The sequence below is a fragment of the Equus przewalskii genome, chromosome 21 (genome assembly GCF_037783145.1).
Source record: "Equus przewalskii isolate Varuska chromosome 21, EquPr2, whole genome shotgun sequence".
Lineage (NCBI taxonomy): Eukaryota > Metazoa > Chordata > Mammalia > Perissodactyla > Equidae > Equus > Equus przewalskii.
In genome coordinates, this window is record NC_091851.1 from 10339474 (window position 1) to 10356922 (window position 17449).

Here is a 17449-nt window from a genome sequence, read left to right on the forward strand (position 1 = left end):
CAGTGCATTTCATTGAAACAGCCAACTTATTTCACTATACAGAAGTGCTTTATGACTACTTTCCATCTTTTCACATAGAATATTAAAAAGACATGTATTCAAGGGTTGGGACAATAAACACAATGCTTTTACTGCTTCATCAAGGACATTCTTAAGAGAAACTTGCATTTTTATTTTTACTGTGATGTGTGGCATGAAGAATACAGTAACAGTAGAAATGGCAATTTGGTGCGCTTCCCAGATTCATGCTAACATGATAGCAGTTTTACCTACTGTTGCTTTGCACCATCAATGCAAACGTCAACATGATGAAAAGTGCAAATCATATCTTGGCATTGTCATGAAAATAGTCTTGATCTTGAAGACCTGATGAAAGGTCTTAGTGTTCCAAGTTATCCACAGACAAGACTTTGAAAACTGCAGAGTTAGGATATAGGTTTAGCTGGATATGACTGAAACTCAAAATAATAGCGACAAACAAAACAGAATTGTAGTTTTCCCTACTGTTAAATTTGAGTGGGGAAGGTGGCTCTTCACAGTGAAGTCATCAGGGACTCAGACTCCTTCTATTTTGTGGCTTTGCCATCTTTAGGATGTTGCCCTTGTCTGCATTGTCCAAGTTGGCTTACTATCGTGTCAGCATTCCAGCCAGTAGGAAGGGAAAGAGTGGAAAGAGAAAGCACACCTTTAACAGCATGAACTGCAAGTTGCTCACATCACTGTCACTCACGGCTACTGGTCATAACCTAATCACACGGCCACATCTGACTGCTAAGGAGGCTGTGGATCATATTAAGTTAAACCATGACATTGCTGACATTTGACCTACCACATCATCAATTTCCTGTGGTTCAATCTTACAGTCTATTTTGATTACCACATCCAGGGCTACAAATCAAGGGATCTGTTATTCTGGAAGAAAAAAAATCCTGCAATACAACCAGCAATCCCTGCCACAGTCTTTCTCAGTAAAAGGAATTTACTTAAGTTCATTTTTTAAGAGTTTACTCTTTGTGTTGTACATTTTATGGGCTTGGACAAGTATATAATGGCATATATCCACCATAATAGAATCATATAGAGTAGTTTCACTGCCCTAAAAATCCTCTGTACTCCACCTATTCATTCTTCCCTTCCCCCAGCCCCTGGAAGCCACTGATCATTTTACTGTTTGCAGTTATCTTTTTCAGAAAGTCATATAGTTGGAATCACTCAGTATGTAGCCTTTTCAGATTGGTTTCTTTCACTTAGTGATATCCATTTACGTTTCCTCCGCATCTTTTCATGGCTTGATAGCTCATTTCTCTTTAGTGCTAAATAATATTACATTGTCTAGATATAACACAGTTTATTTACCTGTAATTCAGCTACTAAAGGACGTCTTGGTTGCTTCCAAGTTCTGGCAATTATGAATAAAGCTGCTATATACATCCATATCCCAATTTTTGTGTGGACCCAAGTTTTTATCTCATTTGGGTAAATACCGAGGAGTGCAATTGTTGCATCATATGGTAAGAGTATGTTTCGTTTTGTAAGAAATTGCCAAATTGTGTTCCAAAGTGACTATACCATCTTGCATTCTCATCAGCAATGAATGAGAGTTCCTGTTGCTCCACATCCTAACCGGAATCTGGTATTGTCAGTGTCCTGGATTTTGTCCATTTAATTTCATTTTGGATATAGTAAGATATTTTTGTCCACTTCTCCCTCCAATGTCTCCCTCTAATGATTTGTCAAGTTTGAAATGCTGATCTTGACACCTAATGTGCAAGTAAGCATTCTTTTATCCTAATACACAGCAGCAGCTTAGTAAACACATAATCTGAGAAGGCAATATGAAGACATATTCAGCTTCACTGATGTAAAATATAAAACAGATGGCATATGTAGATTCAAAAAAAGTCACTCTGAGGATTTATTATTGATATTTGTCTTGTTCTTTAAGGAAAACTTGACAAATTTTAGTTATCATAAAAACTTTAAAACTTCTGTATAATAAAATAGCATAACCAGTGATGAAAGGCAAGCAGTAGACTAGGAGGAAATATTCACCAAATATATAACAGACAAATGACTAATATATAAAGTTTATAAAAGTCTCCTACACATCAATAAGAAAGATAAATATACCTAGTAGTAATGGACAAAGGACATGAATATGCAAATGACAGAGGAAATTAAATGGTCAGTAAATAAGAAAAGATGTTCAACCTTACTAGTTATTCAGGAAATCCTAATTAAAACAAGATATTTTTATCCATTAGACTGGCAAAACTAAAAAATTAGAGATTGATGATATCCAGTGTTGGTGAGAGTATGGGGGAATAGGTACTTCACATGCTTTGGGTTGAGAGCATCAATTTGTAAAAACACCTTGGTATAGGCAATTTGGCAGTATCTGTCAAAATTTTCAGTGCATACGCCTTTTGTCTTAGCAATTCCATTTCCAGTTATTTGTTCTAAAAAATATATACATGTGGATGTATAAGAATTTCATTGTTTTTAGTAAAAGCTGAAAATTTTAAATGCCCTAAATGTCTAACAATAGACAATGACTATGACTAATGTCTAACAAAGGCAATGACTATGCCATGAAATTACGGCATGTCCACCTGTAAGTACTGGCAGGGGAAAACCTCCAAGATATATCAAGTGAAAAAAAAGCATTTATTTTATGAAATTTTCGTGACACTTTGAAGATAGACACTAAAATTGATCAATAATGGTTAAGGTGTAAGAATAGGAAATAAATTTATGAGAAGGAAGACTAATAATATGTGGAGACTTGCTCCACCAGATATCAAAACATACCTTAAGCTACAGGGATCAACATAATTCAGCTTTGGCCCAGAAATTTTCAAATAGAACTAGACTCTTGCCACTTAAAGTATGGTCATGGACCAGCAGTATGCACATCCCTCCAGGAGCTTGTTAGAAATACAGAATCCTGGGATTGACTCCAGACCTACTGAATCCAAATCTGCATTTTCACAAGATCCCAGGGTTATTCATGTTGCATGGCAAGGTTTGAGAAGCACTGACCTCAGCCTGCAGTTCACCAGAATCACTGTGAAAATTTTGAAACTCTAGAATCTCTGGCCCCATTCTGAAACTGAATGCATCAGATTTTCCCAAGGCAGGGTCCCAGTTTGTTTCATAAAAGCTCCTCAGGAGAGTCCATCGAACAGCCAGGATTAAAAACCAAGGAACTAGAAAGTCTAGACTTATGTCCACGAATATAAGAAAATTTAGTAGATTATAACAAAGGAAGCCCAAATTAGCAGGGAGTGGGATTTAAGAAAAAACTACATATATGTATGGGAATGCTTAGAAAGTGGTCTGGAAAGACAAACTGTTATCAGGCATGGGGATTTGGCAGTGAAAGGAGACTTTCACTTTTTTTATTGTGATAAAAAAAACGCATAAAATTTACCATCTTCAGCATTTTTAGTGTATAGTACAGTAGTGTTAACTACTTGTGCATTGTTCTACAACAGATCTCTGGAACTTTTTTCGTCTTGCAAATCTGAAACCCTATGCCTATTAAACAAGTCCTTCCTGCCCCTCTCCCCAGCCCTTGCCAACCTTCATCCTACTTTGCTTCTAAGAGTATGATTATGTTAGAGACATCATATAAATGGATTCATGCAGTATTTGTCTTTTTGTGACTGGCTTATTTCACTTGGTATAATGTCCTAATGGTTCATCCACATTGTAGCATGGATCAGAATTTTCTTCCTTTTAAGACTGAATACTATTTCATTGTGTGTATATACCACATTTTGTTTATTCATTCATCCACTGATGGACACTTAGGTTGCTTACAACTTCTAGCGGTTGTGAATAATGCTGCTATGAACATGGGTATACAAATATCTCTTCAAGATCCTGCTTTCAAATCTTTTGGGTATATACCCAGAAGTGCAATTAATAGATTATACAGTAATTCTATTTAATTTTTTAAGTGACCATCATGTTTTCCACAGTGGCTGCACCATTTTACATTCCCACCAAGAGTGCATAGGGTTCCACTTTCTCCCTGTCCTCACCAACACTTGTTATATTCTGGTTTTGGTTTTTTGTAGTAGCCATCCTAATGGGTGTGAAGTGGTATATCATTGTAGTTTTGATTTGTATTTCTTTAATAGTTAGTGATGTGAGCACCTCTTCACCTGATTGTTGGCTATTTGTATATATTCTTTGGAGAAATGTTTATTCAAGTCCTTTGCCCGTTTTTCAATTGGGTTATTTGTTTTTCTGTTGTTGAGTTGTAGGAGCTCTTTATATATTCTAGATATTAACCTTTTATCATATAAATGATTTGAAAATATTTTCTCCCACTTTGTGGGTTGCCTTTTCACTTTGTTTATAGTATTAATTACTGCAAAACAGAGGTTTTTAATTTTGATATAGTCTTATTTTTTTATTTTTATTTTTGTTGCCTGTACTTTTAGTGTCATATCCAATAAATCATTACCAAATCCAATATCAGAAAGATTTTCCTCTGTTTTCTTCAATGTGTTTTTTCATTTCAGGCCTTATGTTTGGTCCTTAATTCATTCTGAGTTAATTTTTGTATATGGTGTAAGGTAAGAGTTCAATTTCATTCTTTTTCATGTGGATATCCAGTTTTCCCAACATCATTTGTTGACAAGACTATCATTTCCCCATTGTGTAGCCTTGGCACCTTTGTTGAAAATCATTTGACCATATATGTGAAGTTTTATTTCTGGGCTTTCTACTCTGTTTCATTGTTCTACATGTCTATCTTTATGCCTATGTGTGTTCTTCTATTTAAAGTCAGTCTCTTGTAGACAGCATATATTTGGATTTTATTTTTTTATCCATTCGGCCACTCTATGTCTTTTGATTGGGGAAATTTAATCCTTTTACATTTAGACTAATCACTGATAGGGAAAGACTATTGCCATCTTGTTAATTGTTTTTGTTTGTCTTGTAGTTATTTTGTCCCTCTTTTACTCTCTTGATGACTTCCTTTGTTTTTCATTTATATTTTTTTGTGGTGGTGTGCTTTGATTTCCTTTTCATTTTCTTTTGAGCATCTTCTATAGGTATTTTCCTTGTAGTTACTATGGAGATTACATAAAACATAGTTATAACAATCTATTTTAAACTGATAGAAACTTAACTTCAATCACATACACTCTGCCCTCTCCCTAATTTATGTTATCAATGACAAATTACATCTTTCTATATTTTGTATCCATTAACATAGTTTTTAAGTTATAGTTATCCTTTATGCTTTTGTCTTTTAAATTCTACAACAGAATTAAAAGTGGCTATGCACCATTATAGAATTACAGGATTCTGTATTAATCTATCTATCTATATATACAAATTTGTCTATATTTAAGTATTTGTCTTTATATTTTTGTATGCTTTGTGTTCCTATCTAGCATTCTTTTGTTTCAGTTTGAAGGATTCCCCTTAGCAATTCTTACAAGGCAGATCTAGTGGTAATGAACTCCTTTAACTTTGTTTATCTGGGAAGATCTTTATTTTGCCTTCATTTCTGAAAGTCAGTTTTTCCAGATACAGTGTTCTTGATTGCCAGCTTTTTTCTTTCATCATTTTGAACACATCATCCCACTCCCTTCTGGCCTGTTATGTTTCTGCTGAGATACCTGCTCGTAATCTTTTGAGAGCTTCCTTGGATGTGATGAGTCTCCTTTCTCTCGCTGCTTTCAAGATTCCCTCTTTGTCTTTGACTTTTGCTGGCTTGATTCTAATGTGTCTTGTTGTGGGCCTCTTTGGGTTCATCCTAGTTGGAGGTTTTTGAGCTTCTTGAACTGGATGCCCTTTCCTTCCTCAGATTTGGGAAGTTTTCAGCCTTTATTTCTTAAAATAATCTCTCTGTTCCTTTTTCTCTCACTCTTCTTTCTCTGTGACTCCCATAATATGTACATAGGTCCATTTGTTGGTATCCCATAAGTCCCTTAGACTTTCTTCACTTTTCTTTATTCTTTTTTCTTTTTGTTTCTCTGACTAGATAATTTCAAATGCCCTATGTTCAGGTTCACTGATTCTTTCTTCTGCTTGACCAACTCTGATGTTGAACCCCTCTGGTGAATTTTTCAGTTCTGTTATTGTATTCTTCAGCTCCATAATTTCAGTAAGGTTCTTTTTTGTAGTTTCTATCTCTTTGTTGACATTCTTATTTTGTTCATGCATTGTTTTCCTGGTTTCATTTAGTTGTTTACATGTGTTCTCTTGTAGCACTTTGAGCTTAAGATGATTATTTTGAATTCTTTATCTGGTAATTTGTAGATCTCCTTTTCTTTAGGGTCTTTTTCTTTTTTTGGGATTTATTTATCCCTTTCATTGGGCTGTATTTCCCTGTTTCATTGTGTGCCTTGTTATTTTTTGCTGTGATATATGCATTTGGAAAAACAATCGCCTCTCCTAATCTTTACAGATTTGATACAGGGCGAGACCTTTGCCATTCAGCATGGCTCAAGATTCTGGGGGCCTCTCAAATCTTTTCTGGGGATATATCTTCTCTATGTTTGTAATTTCCTAATTAGAGAGGTTTGCCAGTTTCTTTTTCAAGAGCTTGTAATGTCTTCCTCCCTCTGGTGTCTGTTCATGATACAGCAGGTCTTCTGGTGTTGGAACAAGCCACTAAGTTCTCTTCTGTTCTTAGTGGCCCCCAGCATCTAAAGCATGCCAGTTGTGTCAGTGCTCTAAGTCCAAGAAGATAGAAACCAGTCTTTTGAGCAGCCCCCCAAAAAGCTGAAACACTGGACTCCCATTTCACTCTTTTTCTTTCCCAGGGAGAAGCCACCAGCTGGGTGCTTTCTCATATAATACCAAATTGTGCTGGCTTCCCTCTGTGGTATCTGCAAATTCTCTGGTGCTACAATAAGTGGTTCAGCAATCTTTTGTTCTTAGCAGCCCCCCAAGAATCCAAAGTATGCTGGTTCCCCACCAGGGCTCTGAGTCAGGCAGTACAGAAACCAGTCCCTCAGGGGGTCCTCCCAAAAGCTGTAACATTGGACCTAAGTTCCACTCTCCTCTTTCCCTCCCAAAGGAGAAGCCCTGAGTGGGACTTTTTCTTCTGATCACATTGACCTGTGCTGGCTTCGGGAGGGGCAACTGCAGATTAAATAAAATGGCTTTTCTTACCTATTCAGTGGGCTGTACTTTGCTTTGAGTTTGCCTGGGTTACTACAATTTCTTAACTGATTTCTGTAGTTCTCATAAAGGATTTTTGGAGTGTTTATCGTTGCTAAGTTGGTGTCTCTGTGGGGGAACAAGAACTCAGGCTTCCTAGTCCATCACCTTGCTCTGTAGTCAGATTTTCACTTTTTATTTAATATAGTTCTTACTGTTTTAACTTTTTATATCTGTCGCATTTATTTTTAAAATATGAAGAAAAATATCCAAATTCAAATTCAAAACTATTGAAGGAAAATTTTTTTCATTGCCAAGAAAGGGAAGCACACAAAGAACATTGGTTTATAATGTTTTATTATTATAATTTATACTAAAGCTCAGTAAGCATAAGCCAATTTTCACATGTACTATGCAGTTTATAATGTTTTATTATTATAATTTATACTAAAGCTCAGTAAGTATAAGCCAATTTTCACATGTACTATGCAAAGCTCCTAATATTGTGACCTTTTCCAAATTCTTGCAGTTTTAGCAGAAGTGTAAAAAGGCACTTTGTTGTAGTATAAGAAATAAATTCACAATACAAATTACTATGAAGCAGACATTTAAAATATCCCTTACCAATGTAGATAAGAATAATTGTGAAATAAAGGAATTTATTGAGTTTTTCTTTTTCTTTTGGGTTTTAGGCATTAGGATTTTTGTCTTCTTATGGAATAGGAATGGAATACAATCAAGCCAAGGTAAGGTCATTCCATTTTGTCTGGAACAAAACTGATTTTTTAAAAAGGGCACACTGAATAGAGAGTCTACTTTTTAGGTAAAGAGGCTCACTCTAGTGTGGTGGTTAAGAGCACCAGCTCAATAGAAAAGTTTAGGGTTAAAATATCATAAGGTCCTTGATGTCTCATATTTCAGGTTCTTCATTAAAGGTAGAACAGTATCTACCTCACAGGGATGTTGTGACAATTAAATGAAATATCATGTACAATGCCCTTTTCCCAGACTCCAGAGCTTGGTAAGCCCCCTGCCTCCAATGGCAGCCATCTTTACAGAGCAAGAGCATGAAATTTGGAACCTTATTTTGGAGTAGTTCAAGGTTCATTGCTGGGCTAGGAATTAAAAAAACAATGATTGGTTTGAGTTCTAAATCTAGATGACTTTCTTTTTCTTTTTTTTTTTTTTTACTTTAGGCACTGATATATTACACCTTTGGAAGTGCTGGAGGAAGCATGATGTCCCAGATGATTTTGGTTCGTAAATTAAATATTCTTGGGCCAAAATAGGTATGTTATAAATACAGCATTGTCAGAATATTAAGATTATATATGCCTGTGTTTTAGGGGTACAGATATTTGTCAGGAATCAATGTTCTACAGAATTGTGAAGTTGCGCTAAATCATTACAAGAAAGTGGCAGATTATAGTGAGTAATTCACATAATTTATTTTAAGATAAACAGACTTGTCAAGCAATTAGAAAAATAAGTCAATTCCAGTTCACATATTTATGAAAGAATTAAGAGGCTATGCTTTTAACGTCTGTTATAATACAATTCTTTTAATACAATGTAGAGTTTCTAATTTCTTAATAGTTACTTTTCAAAAAGTTTTAAATGACTGTACTCAATTTTAATTTTTGTTACTGCATGTCCCCAAACAATTCTGTTTTACTTGTTCTTGTGATGTTCTTTCCTTAAACTGAGAATCTGAATGTAACATCAATAAATATTAAGCAATTTCCCTAATTCTAACATTTAGAATATGGGATGCCTTGTTAAAAATTCCTGAAGAAATGGATGTAAGCTACATACATTGGTGCTCTCTATCACTGCATATGACAACAATTCAAGCAATCATTATTCTATTACCCTATCCTTTGTCTACAAAATATAGAGCATGAGTTTAACATATGTTCCTAGAATCATTTTCAAAGTTGCGTGTAACATTTCATCTTGCAACATCACCAAGCCAGACTAAATAATGGAGTTTTAAATAAAAGTCTTCCAAGAAGTGAAGTCCATTTGGTTAATTTCTGTAATCAGAATAACATTTGAATACACATCTTTGGCATTATTAGGATCTGAGAAAAGAAAGAAGGAGGAAAATAACTACTTTTGAATTTAAGATGCTATATATAACAAGAGCATTTCATATGCTTAATGAAAATGGAATTACTATATATATATATTTCAAACTGCACTCTTTGTTAGGTTTATTCAAGCATATTTATCTTTATATTTATTTTCAGACTATCCTTAGGAAGTTATTAAGGAGCAGCTATTGCTCTTATATTGTAGTTTTAGTTCCAGAAAAAATCAGTGGTAGAGGGAGGAAGTTACCTTTTCCTAAAATCTATCTTCTTTTCTTGAGCCTGCTTGGCCAAATCTTCAGTAGGGTCTCATATAGGTTGATACAATATTCATATGGGTTGCAAAGAACATCTAAGTTTCTTGCACTTTTCTCAGAACCAAATAAACAAAAATTAGCAAGTTTCTGTCTCCCAAGGATAGTTCATTTCTGTTAGTAGACCAGATCTCTGCACAGTTTAAGAGTAGGCCTAACAGTGTTTTCTCTCAGTTGACTGTTATCTCTTGAAACCTTGTGTATTTTGGCTATCTCTGGCTTGTTTCTGTTCACAGTTGCTGACAAATTGGAAAAAAGTGAAGGTATTCCAGTGGAAAAAGTGAGACTAACTGAGAGACCTGAAAATCTGAGTTCTAACAGTGAGATTTTGGATTGGGACATATACCAATACTATAAATTTTTGGCAGAAAGAGGAGATGTTCAGCTACAAGTAATGTATACAGCAAGCTTGAATTTTTAGAACGTGCAAGTTACAAGGGACTTGGCTCTCTCTGAGTCCTAGAGGGGTAAACAGTGCCCCTTCCTGAATGGGGAAGGGAAGAGACATGCCCTCTGCTTTGCCCTCCTCCTTTTTTGTCCCCTGACACTTGGAGTTCCTATGGCCTATGGGAGAGTTAGTTGCCATAGTAATGATATATATTTTTTTGCATTTACTCCTAAAAATTTCAATTTTAAAAAATCTAGATTTTAATTATAGGAAAAAAGGACCATCCAATGTTGATTTTAATATGAATGAAATCTTACCAGGATCTAGAAGTGTTCCGTCTTTGGGAATGGGAATGGGACAGCATCTGTGTGAATTTTGAGAGCCAAGACTTAAGGCCCCTCAGTTTATCTGCCCATGTGTTGCAATACACCAGCAGGCAAGCTTCCTGCCACTGAGGAAGCCATATGCCCAGAACCAACCAATTACCCAATAAAAGATATAGTCTGGAATGTTTTCCTGCTTCTTTTTTAAGACATGCCAACTGCATCAAACTGGATCAACATGCTATAGTAAAATCATCAAGTAAATTTTTTCCTTTTCTTTATTTAAATTAATACTACTGCTAAAATAATTTCAAAACTCATTGTTCCTAGGTATCTCTTGGACAATTACATCTCATTGGGAGAAAAGGTCTAGATCAGGATTACTACGTAAGTCAACCTCAAGATTCAGTCATATCAGGTGGGGAAGACAGTGGTTAGGGAGAATGGCAGGGCAGTGAAGGAGGGAGGGTGGAAGAGCTCCTGGGGAAAGCCCACTGCTGCTTCTTTGGTCAGATCTGCTTCCCAGTTTTGAGGAAGAACAAAGTTCACCAGAAGGAACACTTTTCCTACCTGCTTCCAAATAGAAAATGCTAGAGGCTTCTGAAGGAGCAGTTGGGGCAGGGAAGTTTCCGTGTTCCCACTGGACCTAGACTTCTCTTACCCAAACTCACTGTTGGGTTGGGGTTAGATGAGATGCATACCCACTCCTGCTGGCCTTGGACACGCCTGTTTCCCGAAGGCCAGCTATGGAAAGTCCATCTGTGAGTTTCCTGCTGAGGAGCTTGAGGGCCAGCCTCAGCCCCATTTGGCTAGATCAGAGGACAGACTGCTTTCAATATAATTAGAAATACTGTTAAGTATCTTTATAAATTTGCAAAGCTCCTTTCAGTCATTTTGTTTAACATGATCTTATCCTAGTAAGGTTAGAAGATAATTAAAAAATCAAATTTATAATGGAGAAAAAAGCAAATAAACTTGACCTACATCTTCAGTAAGATGCCAGAGCCCTGGGATGCGGTCTTGTCTAGATTTTATTGCAGTTTCAAGGCCCTAGATCCCCACAGGTCTGGGGAAGTAACTGGAATTCTTTTTAAAAGATGATTTTTCAGATTTGTCATTTTATAGGAGCCATGTGCTCATTGTCTCAAAGGAACACATACCCTATTTCAACAGAGTCCTAATGGCTAAGCAATAGAAATAACTACTTTATAAGGCAGTTACATAAAAGCATGATCTGTTACTACTTTCCATTTCACATTATATTGTTATTTTATGAATGAGTCTTTGGTACTATTGTTTGTTTTATATGAGGTACAGTACACATTAGCTAAAGGTCAAAGTTAATTTCATAAAATGTGATAAAATAGGTAATTGAAATAAGCATATGCATCCCAAGACAGCTCAATTGAAGGTCTTCAGATTTTGTTAATCCTCATCATAACCAAGGTTTTAGCTTCTTAGATGGGAAGTTCTGGGTTAACAATAATACTCCAATGTCAGATTTTAGACTGCAATGAGTTTCTTATGTTAACTTTGGGATGCATAACTGGGAAGAATTCCCTGTTTCCCATAAATATGAAAGTTGATTGACTGTGAAGGCACCCAAACTTCAGCCATAGGGAATACCCACCAATCTCTGTAGAGTACGTGAAACCCACAGGGCTAAGTACTTACAATCAGCTCCAGCCACCGTGAACGTGAAAAGGGAGCTGTAGCTGCCTCTAGGTGAGGAGGAAGTACAATCCCAAGGCTGGCACTGAAGGATTCCACTGTTGTAGTGGCAACAGCCAGGCAGTTGGGCGTCACCCAGGAGTGCAGTCAGGCTCTCCTGTGGGCTCATTCATGGAGGTTTTATTATCTCTATTTCACAGATGAGAAGCTGAGGCTGGAGAGATGGAGTAAATTGCTTCAAGTCTCACAGCTGGGTAGTAAGGTTGTTAATCAGAATTTGAATTCAGGGCTTCAACATTCAGAGCCTGTGCTCTTTCCATTAAATCTTACTTCCTTTTGACCTGGGGAAAAAAATATGTGTGTATATATACATACACATATATATACGTGTATATACATATACACGTATATATATACACAGCTTCTAAAATCCAGTTTCTCCACTTATAAAACAAGAAGAAGGAATGACATAATCTCTCAAGTTGCTTTAGCTATAACTTTCTGATGGAGGGTTGGGCCTATGCTTCCCATTCAGACATTTCAAAAAGGCTGGTTTAATTCCAGAACTTGCCTAGTGGTTCAGGCACATTCTGGGGCAAAGGCAGGCTGGTTCTTCCTGTGTTCCTCAGTGTAAGAAACCCACAATTGAATGGAGGGCTCTAGTCAAGGTCTCAAACCTCAATACTGATTGGCTTATGCATCAGTTAGATTAGGCTGTATAACTAACCACTCCCAAATTTACGTGGCTTAAAATAACAACCATTTATTTAATTCATGATTTTGGAAGGTCAGCAGTTTTGACTGGGCTCAACTGAGTAATTCTTCTGGTCTGGACCAAGCTCAACTAATCTTGGCCAGGCTTGCTCATTCATCTATAGTTAGCTAGAGTTTTGGCCAGGGCTGGTTGGTTTTTAATGGCCTCATCTGTGACAGCTAGGATGACTAGGGCCTTTCTCCATGTGCTCACATCCTGCTGGCAACTGGCCCAAGCTTTTCACATGGCAGTCAAATGTTCTAAGAACACATGAGCAGAAGTCTCTTGAGGCTTAGAGTCAGAACTCACAAATCACTTCTGCCATATTGTTTTGGCCAAGTCACAAGGCCAGCCAGCATGGAAGGGGCAAGAAAAGGGACCTCTTTTCAATATGCAGAACTGCAAAGTATTGTGGTCATTTTTGCAACATACCACAGCTTAGTTGCACCAAAATCAATTTGGAGTGGTAGAGGAGATACAAAGGGGAGAGAGAAGATAAAAGGATAAACTGAGTTTCTCGAAAGGCTGTTACCACAGCTCATCCTTCAAGTCTCACCCCACAGAGAGGATTTTCTTGATCAGCTATACTCTTCCATCCCTTATCCTATCACTGTGTTTACTTTCCTCTAGCTCATATCACTCGCTGAATTAAATTGATCTTGATTTGTTTACTGTTGTTCTCCCCACAATGGAATGTAAGTTCTTGTCTGTCTTGCTTACTACTATGTATCCTGTACTCAGATTAGTACGTGGTACATATTAGGTACTTAGTAGGTATTTATTGAATTAATTAATTAATTAGTGAGAGCATCCTAAGCGTTATATGTTGCTCCTCAGCCTGAGAACCATCACTTAAGCCAGTATGCTAATACTAGGCTTTAGTCCACCAAAGAAAATTATTAGTGTAAGGCTCTTTATAAATGTAAGTGATGCCCAGTTTACTGCCCAGCAAATTAAATGTAAAAATACCTGGAAATAATTAGCTTACCTTTTTTTCTCCACAGTTTGATTGAATTAATCTCTCTCATGAGTTGTCTCACAGGCAACATTTTCACCTCCTCCAAGCCCACCATCAAATATTAATTATTGCAAAGTATTGTATATGCAATTCTTGATTACATTATCTTGAATTTCTACACACACATTTTAGTGTTATTTGCATTTCTAAATATATACAAGCTCAGAATGAATGGGATTAGGAAAGCTGGGTGTTTTGGTGCATTATATTAAAGTAGATAATGTGTAATTAAATTAAACCTAGCAGAGGAATAATATCAAATATGTAAGGGCAACACTTTGTCTACCCTGCCACCCAGTAAAAAGAAAGAGGTAATATCATCCCTTTTCAGGATGATTTACAGAGCCTGGGATAAAAGAAGTGTTCATAATTGTTTTTAGAACAATACATTTTCTTGACATTTCATTCTAGGGGGAATGTTGCAAACTGATTAAATGAGGGATTTTCTTAGAACAAATGAAAAATCATGCTTTTTTTAAAAAAAAAAGAGATGTACATTCAAATAATAAAAATAATAAAGCTTCACTTAGCATAAATGCTTGAGACATATTATATTTCATCATATCTAAGCTACTATCAATTATAAGATACTTTAGTTTATGTCCTACTGAGAAAGAAAAAACACTGCCAATATATGATGCCATTGATAGTAAGAAGTGTCCTGATTAAAATTTGGGAGTGGAGATGTACATCTTAGAATCAGTAAAATACGATGGTAGGTGCTCACTAAATATTTGAAGGATAGGGGTCGACCCAGTGGCATAGTGGTTAAGTTTGCATGCTCCACTTCAGCAACCTGGGGTTCATGGGTTTGGATCCCAGACACCGACCTACATAGCACTCATCAAGCCATGCTGTGGTGGTGTCCCACATACAAAATAGAGGAAGACTGACACAGATGTTACCTCAAGGACAATCCTCCTCAAGCAAAAAGAGGAAGATTGGCAACAGATATTAGCTCAGGGCCAATCTTCCTCACCCTCCCCCCCAAAAAAAATTGGAAGGAAGGAAGGAAAGTGTCTTAGTCTGTTTGAGTTGCTATAACAAAAATACCATAGATTGGGTGGCTTATGAACAATATAAATTTATTTCTCACAGTTCTGAAGGCTGGAAGTTTGAGATCAGAGTGTCAGCATGGTTGTGGGAGGACCCTCTTCCAGTCTGCAAACATTTCATTGTATCCTCACATAGCAGAAGGGGCGAGCTAGCTCTCTGGAGCCTGCTTTATAAGGGCACTAATCCCATTCACGAGAGCTCTGCCAATCACCTCCCAAAGGCCCCATCTCTAATACCATTGCCTTGGGCATTAGGTTTTCAATATATGAATTTTAATGTGATGCAAATATGCAGACCACAGCAGATGGATACTTGATTTTAACTCTTTGAGAGCAAGAACTCAGATTGGCTCATGTATATCCATCAAAGTAGCTTGCCTAATACTTTCACACAGTTTCAAGATTCCCTCATGCTCATAAATCTCAAATTGCTTCTATTTCCTACCAGATAAAATAAAAGTACTTATCTGGGTATTCAAGACTGGTTATAATATGGCCTTATCATATTTTTGCAAGTCTTAGCTTTGGGGCACTCTACTTCAGCCATACTGAAGTCATTACTATTTCCTGGACACACCTTGGACATTCCCGTCTCATGTTATTCCCTGAGCCTATGGTGTCCTCTGCTCCAGTGAATCCTCTCCATCTTCTGTGGGACCTTTATCATTTAAGACCTCCTTCCTCTTACCGTGAAGCCAGAGTGCCGAGTACATGGGAATTGCATTCAGCCTGCTTGTGGAACTCCAGTACCAGCTGCATGACTCTTGAGTGTCACTATACAGGCTCAGATATTAATAATACCTTTTTTATGTGCTGTTGTGAAGATTAGGTAAAAAAAAGCTTGAAAAACACTTATCACGGAACTAGGTACAATTTCTTTTATTCTATACCCTCTCATTCTTTTTGTGTTCTTTTTATCCCATCTATCACCTACTATTTTATTGCTATTTACACATATGCCTTTCTTCTCAGCAGTATTGTTAGGAAGCGAGTGCATGGAAAGTATTTTTATGTTCATCAATCACCTATAATACTTAACATATTACCATAAGTATATGTAGAACATTTCAATCAAGTTTTTGAAAGAATAAAGAAGAGATGGATGGATGAATGAATGCATGATGCAATGAGGTCCAGCATTGGTGGCAATTGCATTTACTTATATCCATAAGGCAGAATGACTTTAGTAACAAGGGTGGGTTCTCAAATAGCTTGGCAATATTTCTGGAGCAAATTTACATATAAAAGAACTACTCATATTTCTTCCTTAAACATTCTCTCCTCCTTGAGAAGGAGCAGATCCTTGCATATCAACCTAGGCTTTTTAAAAAGCATAAGAGTTGTGTCCTAATAAGACACTTTGGAGAGTATCTTCATTTCTCATGCCTGAGTCTAATTTCTTTTAATATTCCATGTGGTCTCTGAGAAGAACTTCTGGAAGGTCAGGATGAGGCCAAGGGAATGAGGCAGCAAGGTACAAATCAACCCTTACGCATTCTAGACTGAACGTTTCCTTTAATGTTATGACCTAGAAAGAATCAGAGGCTTTGCCGGTTCCCTTCAGTTTGATTTAGAAAGAATTGGCCTGAACTTCACTTCTGCAGAAAGACTTGGTCTCAGCAAGCAGCCAGGTGTGTCTGGTCTTACTCTGTCTTATAAACATTAGGTCACTGCATATCCAATTCTGCCAATTGTACAAACTGTCTTATAAAATAACTACATAGTGTTAACATAGAAGGGTACTTTTTCAAAAGAATGTACTATTTAGTTCTGCAGCCTGGATTCATCTGTCTTCCACAAATGCCCACTATGCCTTTCCAAATGTAAGAAACAAGCCTTCACATTCTAAAATTGTATATGTGAGCTATATATAGCTCCCACTCCTTAGATTTATGGTTGAAATAGCACTTGGAGTAGTGCCTTGAACAAAGTGGGCATTTCATAGATATTTTTGAATGCATATTGAATGAAATAAAGTTTGGTTCAAAAAGCCATTTTGAAGGTTATGTTCGTGACTGTTAATACTACTGTTCCTTTTCTCTCCAGAAAGCATTATATTACTTCTTAAAGGCAGCAAAGGCCGGGAGTGCAAATGCCATGGCATTTATAGGAAAGGTACATGCTTCATCTCCGTCAACATTTTTCATTTCTTAAAAACCCAAGAAATTAATGTACCAGCTAATGTGTATAGTGACAGGGCTGCAGGCCTCTTTCATGGAAGCATCCGACTGGGCATTCTGCTACAAACTGAGACTAGTATTCCTGAGGTGACAGCTTGGGAAGAAGCCCCACACAACAGCAGCCTTTATCTAGGGCACTAAAAGCAGCCTTGAAAATGCACCTGGCCCAGGGCTCCTCAGTTGAGTGTAGCTCAGCGCCCCATCCCCTCAGCCCCAGTTTGACACCTTACTCTGGCATGTAACAGGAGAGCCGGGCTAGTCATGCATCAAACGGATGCAGGCCTTCGCCCAACGAGGTGCCTCCCTCCTCCATTCCTGAACGGAGAACCAGCTTCAGGCTGACCAAAGTCCACCCTTAGGGCACCTCTGACCCCAGTGGCTTTGTTGAGTGAGGGTTTCTCTAGAGGCATGTTCTTCTCTCCTTTAAAGATCACTCACTCCTCTGAGCACTGCCCTTGGCTCCCTGCGGCCAATTTGCATTAGTAACCATGGGGACAAGTGCCCTGCTTCCAGAAGTGC

At 37.2% G+C, this 17449-nt stretch overlaps 1 protein-coding gene across 7 annotated transcripts in view; it reads left to right on the forward strand.

The window, feature by feature from the left end:
* Positions 1 to 17449, forward strand: part of SEL1L2 (SEL1L2 adaptor subunit of SYVN1 ubiquitin ligase) — a 118203-nt gene that overhangs the window by 78447 nt on the left and 22307 nt on the right. For all 7 annotated transcript variants that reach the window (XR_011530948.1, XR_011530947.1, XM_070588793.1 and 4 more), the window contains 6 exons: positions 7827 to 7880; positions 8331 to 8390; positions 8481 to 8562; positions 9778 to 9932; positions 10583 to 10639; positions 16797 to 16865. Coding sequence is in view for 5 of the 7 variants with exons in the window: in XM_070588793.1 (XP_070444894.1) it covers positions 7827 to 7880; positions 8331 to 8390; positions 8481 to 8562; positions 9778 to 9932; positions 10583 to 10639; positions 16797 to 16865 (477 nt within the window). In the remaining 2 variants the exon portion in view is untranslated. The remainder of the gene's footprint in view (positions 1 to 7826; positions 7881 to 8330; positions 8391 to 8480; positions 8563 to 9777; positions 9933 to 10582; positions 10640 to 16796; positions 16866 to 17449) is intronic.